Here is an 18253-nt window from a genome sequence, read left to right as displayed (position 1 = left end):
TGCGGCAAGGGGCAGGAGGTGGCTTCAGGACTGCAACAGTGAGCAGCCCTCCCCAGAAGGCTGATCTGCCCCAGCTTGGGCATCCCTTCTGCAAGGCTGAGGGCCGGGCTGGGCCACGGCAGCAGATGTGGGGAAGCAGTGCTGCACACCCCTGCCCACACCACGCACACTTAAAGAACGGTTTGAAACAGATGGAAGGGTTCTTGTTCGCAATTAATGTGGCTTTATTATTAATGTGTTGGGCTCCTCTCTTGACAGTAGTTAGTTACATAGTGTTTCATATGGAAATGGGCAGAAGGACAGAGGTTGAGGAACTAAATTCAAACAAATATGATGCTGAAGAAAAGAATCAGGGCTCTGTTTTTAAAACATTTAGCATAGAAGCTGGGAGCACAAGTTGCCATTTCAATACAGTTAAGACGTTCACTTTTTTTTTTAATTATAGGTTTAAAATAGTATTTTGTACCTATTACATACAGGAAGATTACGTGTTGTTGCCCACATGCAGAAACAAGCAAAAGCAGAGTTTAACTGTTTCTCTCTATAGGGTTGTATTACCTCTGGCTCTGGATGGGTTCTGCTGGCTCCTGCAGGCTGAGCAGAGTCCGATGCTTTACGAATTGGAATTTATACAGTTCTTTTTCCCCATAGTTTCAGAAGATCACAAGGGAGGGAGAGAAACTGAAGGCAGAAGAGACTGCCACAAAAGTCTGAAAAAAAAACTGTGGAGTCCTGAGGACACAGAATTGAACTGGGGAAAGATTGAGCAGTCTGAGCAGCACAGCTGCAGAGGGCAGGAGCACAGCGGGCGGAGGGTGAGTGTTTGCCCTGAAGTGCGTGCCAACAGCTGTGCTTCTGCTGGGAGGATGCAGGCACCTTGCAAAGCCTCACTCTTACTGCTTAGTTAGACTTGCTTCAAGTTTAAAATTGAGAAACATTCATATGTGGGTCTATCTAAAGTTAGTGCATTAGCTTTTATGCCTAGCCATGCTGAGGGATCCAAGGACCCAGTCAATAAAGATGTCATGTTTATTTCTTTAGCTACCCGGCACTGGATGTTGAGCATTTTATTCCTGCAGATGGCTGCCATCCAGTCCCATTGACAAGTGAACCAGGATGTCCCCAAAGCACTGAAGGCAAAAAACCCCAGAGCAGCGTCTGGGAAAAGCATAAGTAGGTCCATTACTGCCTACAATTTCTTGCTTTACCTGACATTCATAGAAAATAATCCCACTGGGTTGCAGAGAATGACATGTATTCTGGCAGACACACTGTGATTCCATGGTTAACGTGAATACAGCCCAGGGATTTCAGAAATCCCCAAGTAAGTCTCACACTCCTACTAAGGAGTATGTTTAAAAGGGCTGACTTTCACAAGGAAGAGGCTGCTGGCCTCGGGTTTAGTCCTGCAGCTGCTGGGTTTCAGACATAGCCTCGCAGGCTGCAAGCAGAGATCCCTTCTGTTGCCAGCAAATTCTCTCTGGTCTTTTTGTTGTTGTTCTTTAAATTGCAGCATCTAAGTATTTGTACTGAGAAACCTCTGAGCTGACACCAAGAGCATGTAGTGTCAAGTTAACGTGTATAAATTAAAATAGTAAATCCAAACAAAAAGCAGCTTAAGATCAAAAATAAATATATAAATTAAATGCAAAATAAACCGTTTCCCTAGAAGCTCCATTTTAGTTCTAGGAGCAAGTTTCTAAGCAGCATTTTCTTTGTGTCAGCTGCTAGAAAACACTAGCAAAGAAAATGAAGTGTCCTAGGCAAGTACAGCCCATCGTCCTGGGATGCTTACTGTGGAATCAGACCTCAGCTCAGGGCCAAGCACTGTGGGTGACGCAGCAGATGGAAATACTTGTATGCCAAGCCTTGCAACAGCACTTTCTGTCTCATCTCTCCTTCATCAGTGGAGCACAACCTACTGCTGTTCATTTTGTCTTACAGAAAGTTCAAGTCATCCCTACCATAAGATGGTCCTGGTTCTGGCAAAGGCTTCCTGCTGCTGATGACACAGTGCACTTGAGCACCAGCACTCTCAGACTTGGTCCCCCTGCAGGGGCAGCCCCACAGCTGAAATGGGCTTGTGTGCCAAGGAGGTTCTGGGTTCAGCAGCAACGGTGCCCTCAGAGCAGACAGCTACATTTCTTGCCAGGATGGCCACACAGCAAGGACACAACAGGTTGCCAGCTGCAACCACAAGTAGCTCCTCTGTGCTGGCAACACGTACATCCCTGAAACAGGTATGGAGAAGCTATGAGCTAACAGTCACTGATCTACTTCCCCCAAGTGTTTCTGCAAAGAGTTGTTCCTCCTCATCCCACAGGTTCTAGTCTCCAAATCCTGGGCACACTTTTTTGATGGGGCAGTTTAGGCAACAGTGCTTGAACACAGCTAAGAAGCTGGGCTGTTGGCATACATGTAGCGAAGAAACTGCTGTTGCTTGCAGAACTGGCCCACATCAGCTCTACTGGCCAGACACCAGCATCTCAGTATGGCATGTGAGTTCCTCAGCAGCCTCACCCCACTATTTAGAAAAACCTTTGGTTTACCATGGCGGGGAGGTTTCTCAAAGCTCAGAGGCTAACAGAGGCCAGGTTGTTGCAGCCCTTCTGCTTTAGAACTGGCTGTAGTTGTGCGTTTGGATTCTCTTAAGTGTGACTGTTCAGGCAGTGGCCCCTCTGTGCCTCTGTAGGTTAGCCACTTGGTGTGCAAAACTCAAGTTAGCAGGTTAGGAATGTGCTCTTCGCAGCAAAGAGCAACAGGCTAAGCATTCTCCTCTCAACCCAAGATGTCATTCAGTACAGCTCCCTGAGCACAGAGAGCCAGCATTGCAGGAGTCTGCAAGCAAGTATTTGGGACAGAAGCCTGCAGAAGTAGCCAGCAGTGGCCCTGCCCAGTTGGAGTACAAATCTCCTCACCCAGAACACCACCTGTATGCTCACAATGGGAGATGGAAGAATGCCCTTCCCTGTCACACTATGATTGGAAAGTTTGACCTTCCCTCATCATCTCAGTCCATTTACTTTGCAAATTAGTTTTCTTCTCTATCCCCCTGCCCCCCAAACACCGTCAACATGCAGCAGCAGCATTTTAGCCCTCACCAGAAAGACGAGGGTCATGGTGCTACAAGTTAAATGGCAAGGCAGCCAGGAAGAGAGTGGAACAAGCTCTCATAGCAGCAAGGCAGCCAAGATAGTCTACAGAAACTGTACAGGCAGCAGAATAAAGCAGGGAAAGTGGAAGCGCCCCTGGCCTACAACTGCTCTTGCACAAAACCTTAGCTCAGTCCAGAATATTACAGAGCCCTGCACTTCTTTCTCACGGCATCCAGTGCTGAGCTAGATGGGTACCCGATTGCCTGACAAATGGGAACCATGTAAAGGATTAAACCAGAGAAGACCTGGACTGTGATTAGATGGTGTCTCTGATGTTGCATCGGTGATTGGAGAGTCAATGAATGAACGTAAAGTGGGGCTGGGAGATTTAGAATTCAATCTTACAGGCTGGGAAAGATTCATCCTGCATCACAACAGTGCTGCTGCTTGCCAGTACCATGATGTTTAGCTCCTGCTGTTTCTCATGTGTCTGCTGGTACCATTCCCGTGTCACCTCAGTATCATGTGTTGGGATCAACGTCACCTGGGGAAAAAAGAAGCAGACGTGATTATCTGAGAACAACTGCAGTCATAAACAGTGCCCATAAGAGCCAAGGCTAAAATTTCTCATTGATTTTGGAACACTGTCCCCTTGGTACTGCTTGTTCTACTTAATGTCTTTCAGATGTCAGATCCTCTAAGGCAGAGCTGCTGCTTTATTTTACGCAGTACCAGAACAATGAGGCTCTGAGTTGGCTGCAATCTGGCAGTACTACCACAATAACAGTGAAAATGGCAGCAGTACAGGGGAAAGCATCAATGGTGCTCCAAAAACAGCCTTAGAAAGATCCCTCAGTGTGAGAAGGGACAGTGCTGAATGTCACTCCTATTGGGCTGATACTAGACTTTGTATAGCTCCTGACCCAGTGCGCAGCTCCAGGACTTTGAAATCTAAGGCTGCTTCATCTGACAGAGCACACACACTTTCCTGTTTCTGTCTTCAGGAACAGCGTCCACCCTGCTGGATCCCCTACAGACCTGACTACAGTGGAAACATGACTAAAAATACTTTTTTTGTTGTTTTTTTAATCACTAATAAAAGTTAGCATCTGTCACTAATAAAGTCTTTGAGCAAGAAGGGCTAGCAACAAGTGCCATAGGACGTTGTGATGAAATGTAGGCTGCAATGCTGCTTGTTTTCACTTGCAGACAGGCTCATCTTGGAGCAGATGAGCAGGCACGCATGATCTCTAAATGTTTCCTCAGAACAATGTGGAACGAAGGACGCACCTGATTCCACTCACATCATTCTGCCCTCCTCCTCTTAAGTACATTCTACTAAAATGCAGAGCAATGCATGCTCAGTAACGTGTATATTCTCTTAGAGTACTTCCTCTGAGCGTGTTTGTTACACGCCCTTTCTTCCCAGTGCTTGTGACACATGGAAAATTACATGCATTCTTTGGCAGTCCTATGACCTACCTGCAGGTTCTCCCCCCACTGAGACTTCCCTTCCAGGAGTGCATCCAACACCGCACGGCTTGGTTCTCCATTGGCCGCATCGTTCCCACTCACAACATAGTACGACGCTCGAACCCGTTTGAAGAACTCTGGATCTGTGTTCTTTCCGCTGCAGTGGTTGGGGATGTACGCCAAGTCCACGTAGACAGGCGGCCCCGTGGGCACAGGCAAACTGCTTTTGGGACTATTGGAAGCTTTGGAAAAAAGAAAGCAGAGGCTATCAAAATCCTTCTGGAATGAATAAACACAAATTCACGCTGAAGAACATGGATTTCAGAAAGGTTCTTCCCTGCAGTTCAGATTTATCGGGCTCAGAAACAATCCGGGTGGATTTCTGAGCCAGTACTGGAAGGAAATGAAGGGAAAGGGAGTTCTGCTGTTCTTTGAGGATGGACTGGGAGGCCTTAGGCTCTGAACTCTTTCCTGAAGAAGGGAAGCAAAAGTTCCATTATTAGCTTTTGCAGAGTTGTTATCCCAATCAATACTTAGTTCTAGCTTATTTCTTTTTGTTTAATAACCTACTTTTGCTAAAGAAACCTCTTCTGTGACCTCTGTATGCCTTTCTTATCTGAGGGTACTGCAGTGGGTTTTTTGGAAGTTCCACCCTGGCTTTCTGCCATCCCTGAGAATTACTGCTGTTCCATGGACTCTAACGCTCTTTCCTAGCAACACTGCTGCTACTTTTCTACATCTTTTCTTAATTTGCTGCTTTTTATATTTATGAAAGATCTTACTGTTATTGTACTCAGCAGTATATATGCATATACAGATACAACCCATGGAAAGACCGTCCCTTCTCTCCCTCTCACTTTCTGTGGACTCACAAAGGCCTCTGTCTTCTGCTCTCTATTCTGTGAGAGCTCACACTTCATTCTGTGAGCATAAAGCTGCCAGCACTATCCTGTACATCTCCTTGTGCCGCCTCGCTGCAGCACAAACAAATCTCCGTCCACTGCAGCCACTGATGTCTATTCCTCATCCCAAGTTTAAAGCTGGGCAACAAAGAGCACTTCTCCGAGCACAAAAATCCTGTATATTTGTGTTAAGCTTCCCTTCAGGCTTACACATCCAGGCACTGCATTTTTACCTTTCTTTCTGCACGGTGCTTTCAAGACACGGCCGTTCTGTACAGACACACTGCTAACGTCCTGCTGTAGGCTCTCTGTTGGACCTCGTTTCTGTGCCAGCTGTTCATGAAAGTCAGTGTTCAGCACCTCTTCAGGCCACATTCCCTTGCAGAGCCCTGCAGCCATTTCACTGCTTCACCCACTACTTTCCTCTGACTGCCCACCGCACTGACAGTCTCACAGACTGGCCAGGGTTGGAAGGAACCTCAAGGATCATGAATCTCCAACCCCCCTGCCACATGTAGGGCCACCAACCTCCACATTCCATACCAGACCAGGCTGCCCAGGGCCCCATCAACCTGGCTTGGAACACCTCCAGGGATGGACGGGGCATCCACAGCCTCTCTGGGCAGCTGTTCCAGCACCTCACCACTCTCACAGCAAACAACTTCCCCCTGACATCCAACCTAAATCTCCCCTCCCTCAACTTCAAACCATTTCCCCTTGTCCTGCAGTTATCAATCCCTTCCAAGAGTTGATTCCCCTCCTGTTTGTAGGCTCCTTTTAGGTACTGAAGGCTGCAATGAGGTCACCCCGCAGCCTTCTTTTCTCCAGGCTGAACAAGCCCAGCTCCCCCAGTCTGTCTTCATAGGGGAGGTGCTCCAGTCCGCTGATCATCTTTGCAGCCTCCTCTGGACCCTCTCTAACAGCTCCCTGTCTTTTTTGTACTGAGGGCTCCAGACCCGGACACAGTACCCCAGATGGGGCCTCGCAAGAGCAGAGTAGAGGGGGACAATCATCCCCCTGTCCCTGCTGGCCACCCCTCTTTTATCAGTCGCTTGGCCTGACCACCCCCCTTGCTGTCAGCGGTGCCATTTGTCAGCGACACAAGTTTCTCTCACCTGAGGCATATTTGCAACACACACATATGGGCTTTCTTTTCAGGTCTTCCTCGTTGGCTGCTCTTACTGAAGAGGAGTGCCTGGTAAAGCCCCTGCAACCCTTCTTCTGCTTCTCCTGCACCCTCTCCTTGCCAGAGTGCCTACAGTGAGCATCTGCTGAGACCACAGCACATCAGCAGTGTTTTCATTTTCTCCACCCTCACAGGCACTGCCCTCGTGCTGGCTCATCTTGCACTCAGTATCAAGAATCTGGGGCAGATGATTTCCATTTGGCCTGCGCTTTGCATGGAGCCTGGCACTGTGGGGTCTCAGCTCAGAGATGGAGACGGTGCAACTGTACTTATCACCCACAGCTGGGTTCTGAATTAAGTTTTCCAGGACTCTCTGAAGAGGTGGCTGGATTCGGCTCTACAGCGAGTCAGAGTTTACCTCAAGGCTCCAGGATTTTTATGTGACTTGTGTGACCACATCTTTTCTCACTGCTTTGATTTCTTACGCCTAAGAAAACCTGTTCTCTGCTTTGCTACATTTAACTTGCTGTGGTTTCTCTGCGCTGAACCTGAAAAGAAAATGGACATTTAGTGAAGAATCTCTTACCAGGATTTGATTTGATGCCATTAACAAGGCTCTTGCCAGGGTTGCTGTGACTGCTCCGGGCTAACTCATCCTCTGTGTGAGGAGGTTGCACCAGCATACCGCGTGGTTTGGGCTTCTCTCCTCCATCTCTTTCTTTTTTGGCAGCGGCAGATTTTGGAGATTTGTCTGATGGCTGTTTCACAGGAGTGGGCGATCGTTTCCCTTTCACATCTAATTTACGAGCAGGAGAGGAAGATTTGGGTTTGCTCAAAGGCTTCCTCACACTCTTGCTCTTTTCTTTCAAGTCTTTCTTTGAAATTTTATCAGTTCTACTCATGCTTTGCTCATTCACTAACATATCAGGGTCTACCATGCAGACATCGGGGTGAGGTGGATGAGGATGGGGATCTACCATTGGAACAGGCTGAGGATCGTGGCTGGACCTAGAACTGACATGATGAGCACTCCCAACAGCTTTGTCCACTGGGAGGAAATCAGCATCTTCATCTGAGTCCATGTTGGCATCTGCTGTGATGGATGGACACTCTTCTGTCTCCGGAGGGACATCCGAGTCTGACTGGGAAGTTCCAGAATCACTCACTGATGTTGGAGGGGTCTCCTCCACTGTGGCTGTTTGTGCAGGGCTACTACTAGTGTGGGGTGGTCTTCCCTGCACTGAAGTGTGGCCTTCCTCCTGCGAGAGGTCACTGTCTTCAGAGAGCTCATGAGGGCTCGGGTTAATGAATGAGGGCGACAGCTCTCCCTTCCTCTGCTTGTATTCATGTGAGGAAATTTTCTGTCCACAGTCAAAACTGCCTCCTAAACGTGTCTCCATGTCATGGGAAGCATCTCCGTGGTCCTCTGTTCTTCCACCCCTCTGCACATCTGGGAAAAAGGGCTGGAAACTGTGTTCGGGGGACATCAGAGAGGAAGGACGGCTCTGTCTCTCTGTGTCCTCTTTGCCTGTGCATGGAGAAAAACTGCTGTCAGAATCAGGACATGTTTTTTCATCTTTTGCCTCTGCTGAATGGTATGTGCTTTGGAAAGCTTGCAGACTGGTGCTCACCTCTGTTGGACCATTAGCTGTGGTTTTGTCATCATGCTGCTGATGAGGAAATGATGCCAATACATCAGGGAGGGATGTCAGTGTCGTCAGCTGCTCTGTAAGCGGTGCCTTCTGCTCAGGACTAGTTACACAGGGTTGCTGTTGTTTCTCTGCAGAGAACGATGTGGGCTGTGAACTTTGGTACTCTTTCCTGCATGGCAAAGCACTGCCACCCATGCTACTACTGAGTGCAGAACCGTATTCTTCAGCTAACACAAAGTCTTTGGTTTCAGCTGTATGGGTATTAACAGCATCGTCTGGAATCTGTAGAGGTGCATCCCAAAGGCTCCTGGCAGTTGGTTCTGCTCCTGCACCTGCGTATGCAGAAAGCATATGGGAGTAAAAACTTTCTGCTGTAGCTGGTATTACAGGAGTTGTTGCTTCAGATGATGGTTCCTCTGACAGGCTGGAAGAGTCATCTTTCAGCTGCTCTTGGGACGCAGACTCTTTCTCCACAGCTTTGGAGAACAGTTTATCCTCTTCATATGGACTCAGCAGTGAGAACTTAGTTAAAGATGAGCTATGGCTGCTGACCTTCTCAGAAACCTCCAAGTACTCATCTTTTTTCTCCTGGCCTGAGGACAAAGCACAAGGAACCTCTAAAGGAAGAAAACTATCCCCTGAATGACTTGCTGAGGTTTGCTCGTGTCTGAACACACTAGATGTTTCGCTCTTCCCTAGCAGGGAGCATTCAAATCCAGAAGAGAGAGCCATCACTCCGTCCTCTCCTGCTGGAACCTTTTTGCATTCTTCTTTCTGCTTTTCAGAAGCAGACTTCAAATAAGTGGCTTGCTCATAGCACTCCAAGACCACCTCTGTACTTGGATAATCTGTTACACGGAAATGTGATTCCTTTGTGGATTTTCCAGCATCCTCTTTCTTTTGCAAAGAATCTTGGCTTAAATGGCACATTTCTGAAGCCTGCTCATCTCTGCCTATGTCTGGCAGGTCACTGTAGCCCGCAACATGTGCCCCCAGAACTGTGGCTGGTGTAGTTTTCCTAATTCCATAATCCTCTTTCCACAATGGCTCGGAAGGTGATGAGGCAGTAGAAGTGGGTGAGATGGAGTCCTCACGCTTGCTTTGCAGAAGCAGTTCTGATACACAGAACTCCTCCGCCGCTGAGATGTGTGCGTAGACTGTGCCGGCAGCTTGGTCAGGGCTGTGGAGTTTGAACTCTTTTTCAGATCTCTCATTAGCACCTTTTTCTAACTCTGAGTCGCTCATGTTTTCTTCCCCTTGATCTGCTTTCTCATAGTATACATCTTTCAGATTTTGCCCGTTGGATTTCAGGGATTTTTTGTCTAGCTTCTGGCTAGACAAAATGATATTCTTATCTGGAGAAGCAGCATCAGTATGGGCTGCTGATTTTTCTTGATAAAATGTGTCTGTGGGAGAGACAAATGCTGTGGCTGCGGATGATGGGTGATGTTCAGAGCCCCGTTCTCCTGACAAAGCACAGGATACCTTCAGTTCCTGCTCTTCAGACAACCTAGGTTTATCTGTTTCAGACAAGGGCAGGTACTTTTCATGGATGTCTGCATACTCAAAGGCTGCATCTGTTTTATCTTTAGGGGATGCTGGAGATGACAGCTCCTTCTCAGCAGAGGTATAAAGGCAGGATTCTTCTTCCTTTGCAGAGACGTGAAAACTTTGATCTTTTTGAAAGCTTGGTGCTGTTGCTGGCACCTTGTCAGTGCGACCTGGAATGTCTGCACCCTCAGATGTGAAAGAGGAGAGTCCAGCTCCAGATACAATTATCTTCTCATAGATGTCGGCATACTTGAAACTTTTTTCATCAGGATAGGGAGTTGGTTCTCTTTCTTCTTGTTCTTGTCTCATAGAACTGTCATCACTTCTGGATCTGCAGACCTCTTCCTCTTGGGAAGGAGAGTCCAGGGGGCTCCTGGAATGGGACTCTGGAAGATATGCCACTGGGCTTGCAGCACTACTTTTTTGAGGAGGGACTTGTCCAAGACAGGAGTGTGCATACTGCCCTGACACTGCAGCACTTTCTTCTGTGGATGCTGCTACGTATCCATACGCTGCCTGTCTTGTTGACTGCAATAGAGCAGATGCTGCCGCCATCTGCTCTTTGCTTCCTGTAGGGTCATAGAGAGTCTCGATGGATTTGTACCCATCCTCTTGCTTTCTATCTATTTCCTGATATAAACCACTGACACCTGTTCTCTTTTCTGCAGGCTTCGATGGGATTTCCTCCTGTAGAGGTGCCTCACACTGATCTACTTTGTAAGGCCTCTCTGTTTCTGGTGTTGTGCCAGTCTTCTTTTCCAGAGGGCTAGTTGCTATCACCAGGGGAGATGCTGTCAGTGCTTGGTCTAGTGACTTTGCATAGATATCTAGGACAGCTTTCTCCTCATCATCTAAATAAGAGTAATCTTGTTTAGACGTCAACAACAGATCTTGCCTTTCTTTGCCTCCAGGTAACACTTTGGCCTGACTTTCCTCACCAAAAACATACTGAGAAGACAGATGAGAACTGTCTGGGAAACCTATGTCAGCAGGAGCTATTTTCACATTCTTTGTTTCTACTGTAGGTTTGGTACTCTTCAGTGTCTCTTCTTTATAACCACACGATTCCACATTTAAATGTTCTGCTTCTGCTTGCGTTAGCACAGGTTTGTCTTTGGCATGGTGGAGAACCTCATCCTCCTCGCTGGGTAACTGCCCTGCTCTTTCAGTATCTTTTCCTTCCTGAAGATACTCGTATTTAGAGCTCCATGCTTCCCTTTCTGCTCTTTTCCAGGTGAGACTGTCAGGCTCTACAGGAGACAGGATCTCCTCTTCTCCCATTTTAGGAAGGGATTTTGTTTCATATTCTGGTGCCTCATCCAAGAATGTGCTCTCTCTCTCCTTATCGTACCTCTGCCGCCTTCCCTGAACAGGAATCTCCTCCACTTCTTCTGGAAACCGTACTTTCTTCTCATTACTTACATCTTTCATGTAAAAGTCCTCCATTTCTGGAGATTTTTGTTCTCTGTCTTCCTTCATCCTGCAAAATTTAACATCTTCGGTAGAAACGTGTGATGACGTTTTATCTTCAGTTGGGCTAGATTCTATGAAGCGTGAGCCCTTGGCATCTGGAGATACTTCCTGAGAAAACAAGCCTGAAGTTCTTCCCCTAGATGTGCCTTCTCCAGTTAGAGAAAACAAACTGCTATCATCTGGAGACATTTCTTCACTGGAAGTGTCTCTGGCTGATGCGTCTCTCACTGGGGTAGTTTCTGGACAAGATTTTGATGCTTCTTTTACAAATCCTTTGGTAGAAACTTCTGGTGATTTTTCATACACATCTGGGCTCTGCTCCGTAAAATCCACGGGTTTCACAGCCTCTGAAGGGAATTTGTTAGTCAAGTCAGATACCATTTTTTCTTTCACAGGTCTATCCTCTGCAAAACTGAGAGATTTGATGTCTTCTGGAGAAATTCCCTTAACAAAAAGGTCTGAAGAGATTTCCTTGCTGGGACTCTCAGTGAGAGAAATAGATTTGGTCTCTTCTGGAGAAATGTCTTTAACTGAAACCTGAGAGGACTTTTCTTCTTCTGAGGCGTCTTCTGCAAAACAGAGCAGTTTTCCTTCTCCAGCAGCCACACCCTTCATAGAAATCTCTGGGGATTTTTCTTTTCCAAGATTCTCTTCAGTAAAAGAAACTGATTTGGGACTCTCTGGAGAAAATCGTGAGGTTTGGTCACTTTCAGATTTGACTTGTTGTGTGAACTGTGGAGAATCCATACTTCCTACAGATGTTCCTGTGGCAGAGAAAGGTTCGACGGCCAAACGTTTTGAAACGCCCGTTAAACCTTCTGCCACGGATTTGGTTTCTAGCTCTTTTCCTGGCTCCAGAAACACATCCATCTTGGGATGGGGCAGTGCAGGCACCTCCTCCTCCTCCCCAATCACTACTGTGTCCTGCTTGTGGTAGGACAGCCAGGGCAGCTCCTCCTTCCCCACGGGCGCTTCCTGCACCTCCTCCCCAGGAGACAGTGGCACATCACTGTCCGAATCCAGCTTGTGCTGCACAGGTCCGGGTGTGTCTTTTTCATATTTGTACTTAGCTGCAGTCACCTCATCATCTCTGAGAGGTTCATCCTTGGCTCCTTTCACCACAACAGAAGTTTGGCCTTCTGATTTCTTAGCAGCAGCATCCGCTTGCTTTTCAAATAGCTCTGAATCTACTGCTTCTAGTTTTTCCTCCACTGGAGACTGGTGGAAAGGTGTGTGTCCTGCACTGGTGGGGCCAGACTGGGTAGGAGATGCCATTTTGACTGTACTATCATCAGGGCTCATGCATCGCTCTTCAGCCTCTGCAGAGTCAACCTGGGAGAACGGTGTTTCTTCAGCAGACAATGGCAGGCCTGAAGTTTGCATCGCTTCTGCGGGGACGTTCATTAACACATTATCAGGACATTCTTGATGAGTAAACAATGGGGCACTGTAATGCCCTTGGAGTTTCTCAGGCATTTCAATATTTGGAGTCCCATCTTCTTCCTCTTCATCTTCTGCCTCTTCAGGAAGATCCTTTTTTTGAGCTTCCAGTTTTCTCTCTCCTTCTGCTAGTGCATGGAAATCTTCAGGAAGCGGAGATTTAAAACATTTATCTTCCTCCAAAGATGACGTGGGAGAGATTGTGCCAGCGGAGGGCACATAGTCGAGACCTTGGGTTGCTTCAGTCCGAGAAGAAGGCATGCTATTTACTGTGTCCAGAAGTAAAGAGCTTTTCCCAGTTTCTTCTGTCTGTGGTGCTGTTATAGATGCAACTGATTGATCTTCTGCTACTGAAGTTGCAAAAGATGAAAGTTTATCACATTCTGTAATGGATGTAGCAGAAGATACATGTTCCTCCTCAGCTAGAGGTGCTGCCACTATGTTTGTAGGGTATGCCAAGATTTCAGACTCCTGGCCAGCATAGCCTTTGGCTGCAAGGTCTGCAGCAGGCACGGCCTGTATTCCATGTACTGCTTCAAAAGAGCCGGGGTGGTCAGGAACAGAAATGTCATATGTATTGACATCGTACTTCAAGTGTGGGATCCTCTCTTCCTGTTCATCATGTATTTCTTCATCAGAAATGGTCTGCTCTGTTTCTGAGTAGCCTGGGATAGTTTCATCTTGGATATATGAAACATGTTCCACTGCTGCTCCTGCAGGGACTGGCAGACTGCTCAGAAATGACTCCTCCTTTGGTACCTCCTTTCCAAGTAACTTGCTTTTCTCACCCATGTCACTACATTCTTTTTCCTTTTCTTCAGTGGTCAACAATTTCTCCTCTCTCTCATCCTGTTTTAGCTCATAGAAATCTTTCATCTTTTCCACCTTCTGTTCTGCCTTCATGTACTTTTCTTCCTTTTCTTCCTGTTCTGCTTTTTCTAACACATCCTCTCGCTTTTCCTCCTCAGCCTTCTCCCGTGCTTCTGTCCCCTCAGTATACTTTTCACAGGTCTTTGTTTCTGCTTCCCTCTGTTTTCTGTCCAAAGAGATTTTCTCCTCCTCCTCCCTGTCTTCCTCTCTGAACACAGGTGACAGAGCACCTTTTGCTGTGAGAGCTGTGTGTGATGGTACCTGTTCTCTGTCTAGCAACAGCTGAGCTTCTCTCTCGCTGTATCTCATCTCAAGATCCTCATCTACTGTTCTTTCTTCATCCTCTGTTTTTTCAGCTCGACCTGCTTTTGGCTCTAGATGATGGACTGTCTTTTCCTCTGCTGGTGATTCTTTTTCCCTGTCAGTAGTAGTTGTTCCCCAGTCAGGAATGTTTGTTTTCAAAATCAGATCCACTGCAAGTTGATTCTGATCCATCACATCTGCAGGCTCTTTCATCTCTGTTTCAAGTGCTCTCCTAAATTTATCACTTATTTCAATATCAGACATTTCTCGAGTCACCTGCAAATTCCCTTTCTCCTCATGCTTCAGTTCCTCAAAGTCCTTTGTAAGATCTTCTGGTGAAGACAGGACTAACCTCTGTTCAGCAATGGCAGCCTCTCCTGGCTCCACCTCTGCTGGCACCTTCTCCGGTGATGTCTTGAGATCACTGAGTATTTCTTTTTCAGGCTTGACTTTGATCTTCTCAGTTTTGATTCTGCCTGGAACTTTTGCCTTGTATAATGTTTTCCTTACTTCAGGAGTAAACGGTTTTAAGTCTGGTTTAGACAATTTTTTGGGCTCTGGTTTGGTTTCTTTCTTTTTATCTTCTTTCTTTGCATCTTTCTTTTCCTCTTTCTTTCCATCATCTTTTTTAAAGTCCTTTTTCTCCTTCTTAATCTCTTTCTTTTCTTTGTCTTTCTTCTCCTCCAGTTTGGATACTTTCTCTTTAAGATGCTTTTTGCCAACTTTGTCTTTTGCCATTTTTCTTTTCTCAGCTTTGAGAGCATCATTTGATTCTGTCTTTATCTTTTCATGTTTAACAGGTTTCTCGGGAATCTTCTCAGAGTGTTCTTTAACTTTTTTCTCACTTTTAACGTCCTTTGTGACTTCTGGTTTTGCTTCTTTAATCCCCTCCTCAACTGCCTCTTCTTTCTTAGCTTGCTTTGTCACAGATGGCTTGGGGGAAGATTTAAGACTCTCTTTACTGTCTGTTCTCTGTTTAATTTTGGTCTGCTTGAGCACAGGTGGAGGTATTCCAGCAGTGATATCTTTCTGAGTAGCCACTGGGTACCTCAGAAAATCCAGGTGCTTGAGTTTCTCAAGACCTTCCAGTATCTTATTTTGAGGAGCATTTCCAGGAAACAAAACCCTTACAATTTTCTCTGTTGGGCTAGCTGGCAGCCACACCACTAGGGCTGTGATGGATGTGAGATAGGGAACGGAAATTTCACCTTCTTTCCCGCTTGCGAGAATTATGCCAGTCTTTGCTTTACTATTACCAGCCCATTTCTGCATTAGAAACTGCATTTCCTTACTGTCCTTGACAGGATTCAGTACATACATGTCCAGCCTACCCACTCCCATTTTGTGGAAAAGTGTGATAGGTTCAATGGTATTGCTCACCACCCTGTAGAGGGGCTCTGATTTAATGCCAAGCCTGTTGAGATACTGCAGTGTCAGGCAAGCTTCTTCAATGCTCCTCTTTACTTTCATAGATGATTCCGGCATCTTCAGCTTTTCAGGAACATTAAAAAAAACCACCCCCAGCTCAGGAGAAATGAGGTTCTTCATCCAGTCGCTGTAGTTGGTAGAGCCCTGGGACTGTTCCTCCTCTTGCTCAGCAACTTTCCTCTGCAGCAGCCCATTGATGCCAGGTAGGTTGTCCGCTCCGATGTGGGTCAGAAGAATAGAGTCAATCCTATCCAGGTGCCTTACCAGCTTCCAGAAACACGATTTCCTGTCAGAGCCACCATCCACAAGGATGTTAAACCCATTAACAGCAAAGAGAGCAGAATCACCTCTTCCACCAGGGAATATGTAGCAGCAGGGTTTAGAAAGCTTCAAAAAGCCCCCTGAAGTGGGCGGCTCCAGAAGATCAAATGGAGATGGCACATCAACTGTTTCAGAGACATATTCTGCAAACTCAGACACCCCATCCATTTCTGGCAGAACTGGATCGGGGTTCAGTTTCAGATTAATAATATCCTGAAATCGAGGATGTCCAAGATTGCTCCAGTCTCCTTCTCCCAAGCACGACACAGTAAGGGAAGCCTTGATATCTGAATCAGCGTTGCTAAGAATCTGCGTGACCTATTGAGACAGGCACAGATAAATAAATGTCAAATACAGCTCTGAGACCAATTCAGCTCCTTAAAAAAAAATTAAAAAAAATATAAAAAAAAGCCAGTTAATGCAGAAATACCAAAGACCTCACAAGCACATTACTAGCAGGAAATGCTGAGGGTACATGTAATATTCCATTGCAAATAAATGTATGGGGCTACATTCTGCTCTCTTCTGAAGTTCTTCACCTTGCTGTGGTATTATGCTTCCTGAGCTGCATGCTGACAAGACCTCCAGAAAGAAACCAGCAGCAAGAACGACCTTGTCCTTTTTCCTTACTTCTTTCTATTCACCCTGGGATATCAGTCTCTAGCTCAGTTCAAAAGTAACAGTTCCCTTTTTATTTGTGAGTTCTAACCCTGAGATGCCCTTTTAAATGCCATACATCATTGCCTAACTAATCCTCATTAACTGGCTAGCAAACAATCACACAGCAGTTTGCACAGTTTTAGTACTGCGAGACTTTGAATTCTGTTCAGATTCATTTTCTTTCCTGGAGCTTATTTTAAAAGGTCAGGACTGTATGGGCCTAGGGACATACTACGTGATAAGTAGAGCTACGTTTGATATCATTTCCAAGCTTCTCAGAGAAGGATTTAACTTACTACTTACTCACCTCTGGGTCTGAAAGTATCTCAGCAAATTTCTGGTAAGTGAAGGTCCCTGTCTGCAGGACCAGGTCTCCTTCCTGGTCAGAGCTCTGACCACAGAAGATCAGTAGTTTGTGGGCTGATGAATCGCACACCAGCGAGCGGACCTGTTGCCATGAGACAGCACTGTCACTAGTTTGATTTGCATTTTAAAAAGTTATCTGTATTCTTCAGCATGCAGAAGAGAGTACAACCACACAGAGAGTGAAAACAGTTCCAGGTGATATTAACGTGCTATTTACAAAGAGCCAAAATGTGAGTTTCCTATATATAGGGAAGGCAGTTCTACCGCCCACCTGATGCAGCTCAGTGTCACGTTATAATTCACATTAGGAAAGTAGGCCAGGGTTAAGAGAAAATGTTTGGCGTTACATTGCCATGTCAGATTGGTGCATCAAGACTCTCATCAAACTAGAATGCTCAGGGTTCAAAAACCTTCCACCCTGTCCGTTGGGAAGCTCTACCAGCTCCCAAGAAATAATTAACATCAAACAATTCTACAGGCACTGACTCTTCCAGGAAGCGGCTCATTCCCACAGCGCTGGGACACGAGGAACCAAACGTTCCTGTGTGTCTCCTTGTGTAGCAGTAATCTCTGCTCCAGAATACTGGCTTACAGCACACATCTTGCTGGCAAACCAGAACATCTGGTGTCATCGCATCCTGCAGCAGATGGGCAGCGTGGCTGAGGTTGTGCTAAGTGTGATCGTGATCTTCCATGTTAAACATCAGCCAGGAATCTGACACGAGGAAATCCCCCAGCACCAGGTTCTTACCTCAGACACAATGCTGTCCACATTGGGGTTTACCAGGATCACTGTCTCCAGAGTATCACTCCGGTGATGGAGGGTTCTTTGGCCTAGAAATTAAACAGGAAAGGAGAAGCTGGTAAGAAAACAACTGTGTGTCAATGTTTATTCCAATGTTTAAGCTTCTAAAATTTCATTTCAGCGTGACTTTGATTGCAAGGCTACAACTTATATTCCAGACTCAATTTAGTAAACAAGTCTGAGAGACAAAGCGAACCTTTTCAGGTAACAAAGAAAAAATCTTATTTCTGGATTAGCATAATTTGCAACTCAACTCCAATGTGTTCTGAAGTTCACTGTGCCAGATATGTCAAACCACTGGCTTGTGCCAGACAGCTGCGCTCCACACACACTGACATGGACTGATTATCCCACCCAAACAGAAGTATTTTCATAGAATCTATGAATGGCCTGGGTTGCAAAGGCCCACAGCGCTCATCCAGTCCCAACTGCTGTGTGCAGGTCGCCAACCAGCAGCCCAGGCTGCCCAGAGCCACATCCAGCCTGGCCTTGGATGCCTGCAGGGATGGGGCATCCACAGCCTCCTTGGGCAACCTGTTCCAGTGCCTCACCACCCTCTGGGTGAAAAACTTCCTCCTAATATCCAACCTAAACCTCCCGTCTCAGTTTAAGACCATGCCCCCTTGTCCCAGCACTATGAACCCATGTAAACAGTTGTTCACCCTTCTGTTTATATGCTCCCTTCAAATATCAGAAGGCTGCAATGAGAAATTTTTCCCTCATTGCAGACACCATGGAGAGGTATCTATGGATGTTGTCCAAGCTTTAGTCACCACAAAGAAAACCAG

General features: G+C 46.4%; 1 protein-coding gene across 2 annotated transcripts; it reads right to left on the bottom strand.

Moving 5' to 3' along the window:
- Nucleotides 1-200: 200 nt before the first annotated feature.
- Nucleotides 201-17490, bottom strand: MAP1A (microtubule associated protein 1A). Of its 2 annotated transcripts, XM_010717686.3 has the most exons (5): nucleotides 17412-17490; nucleotides 16602-16742; nucleotides 7183-15952; nucleotides 4578-4810; nucleotides 201-3639 (listed from the first exon to the last, which is right to left on the bottom strand). In XM_010717686.3, the coding sequence occupies exons 3-5, from the start codon at nucleotides 15800-15802 to the stop codon at nucleotides 3484-3486; spliced, it is 9009 nt and encodes a 3002-aa protein (XP_010715988.1). In that variant the 5' UTR covers nucleotides 15803-15952; nucleotides 16602-16742; nucleotides 17412-17490; the 3' UTR covers nucleotides 201-3483. The 2 variants fall into 2 exon arrangements, with proteins under 2 accessions (XP_010715988.1, XP_019475162.1); XM_019619617.2 differs by lacking the exons at nucleotides 201-3639; nucleotides 4578-4810; nucleotides 16602-16742; nucleotides 17412-17490 and having other exon boundaries at nucleotides 7958-8124; nucleotides 8228-15896.
- Nucleotides 17491-18253: the final 763 nt, after the last annotated feature.

This window comes from Meleagris gallopavo, chromosome 12, assembly GCF_000146605.3.
Source record: "Meleagris gallopavo isolate NT-WF06-2002-E0010 breed Aviagen turkey brand Nicholas breeding stock chromosome 12, Turkey_5.1, whole genome shotgun sequence".
In the NCBI taxonomy this organism is placed as follows: domain Eukaryota; kingdom Metazoa; phylum Chordata; class Aves; order Galliformes; family Phasianidae; genus Meleagris; species Meleagris gallopavo.
Note: the sequence above shows the minus strand (reverse complement) of the source record. Positions and strands in the feature narration are given on the sequence as shown.

What these genes read in the sequence shown, in the direction of transcription:
- MAP1A (XM_010717686.3), bottom strand. Translation starts at nt 15,802, where the DNA reads ATGGATGGGGTGTCTGAGTTTGCAGAATATGTCTCTGAAACAGTTGAT. An exon ending in TGGCATCAAATCAAATCCTG is followed by an intron (nt 4,811 to 7,182) that starts GTAAGAGATTCT and finishes TTTTTTCCAAAG; the next exon opens with CTTCCAATAGTCCCAAAAGC. An exon ending in AGTGGGGGGAGAACCTGCAG is followed by an intron (nt 3,640 to 4,577) that starts GTAGGTCATAGG and finishes TTTTTTCCCCAG; the next exon opens with GTGACGTTGATCCCAACACA.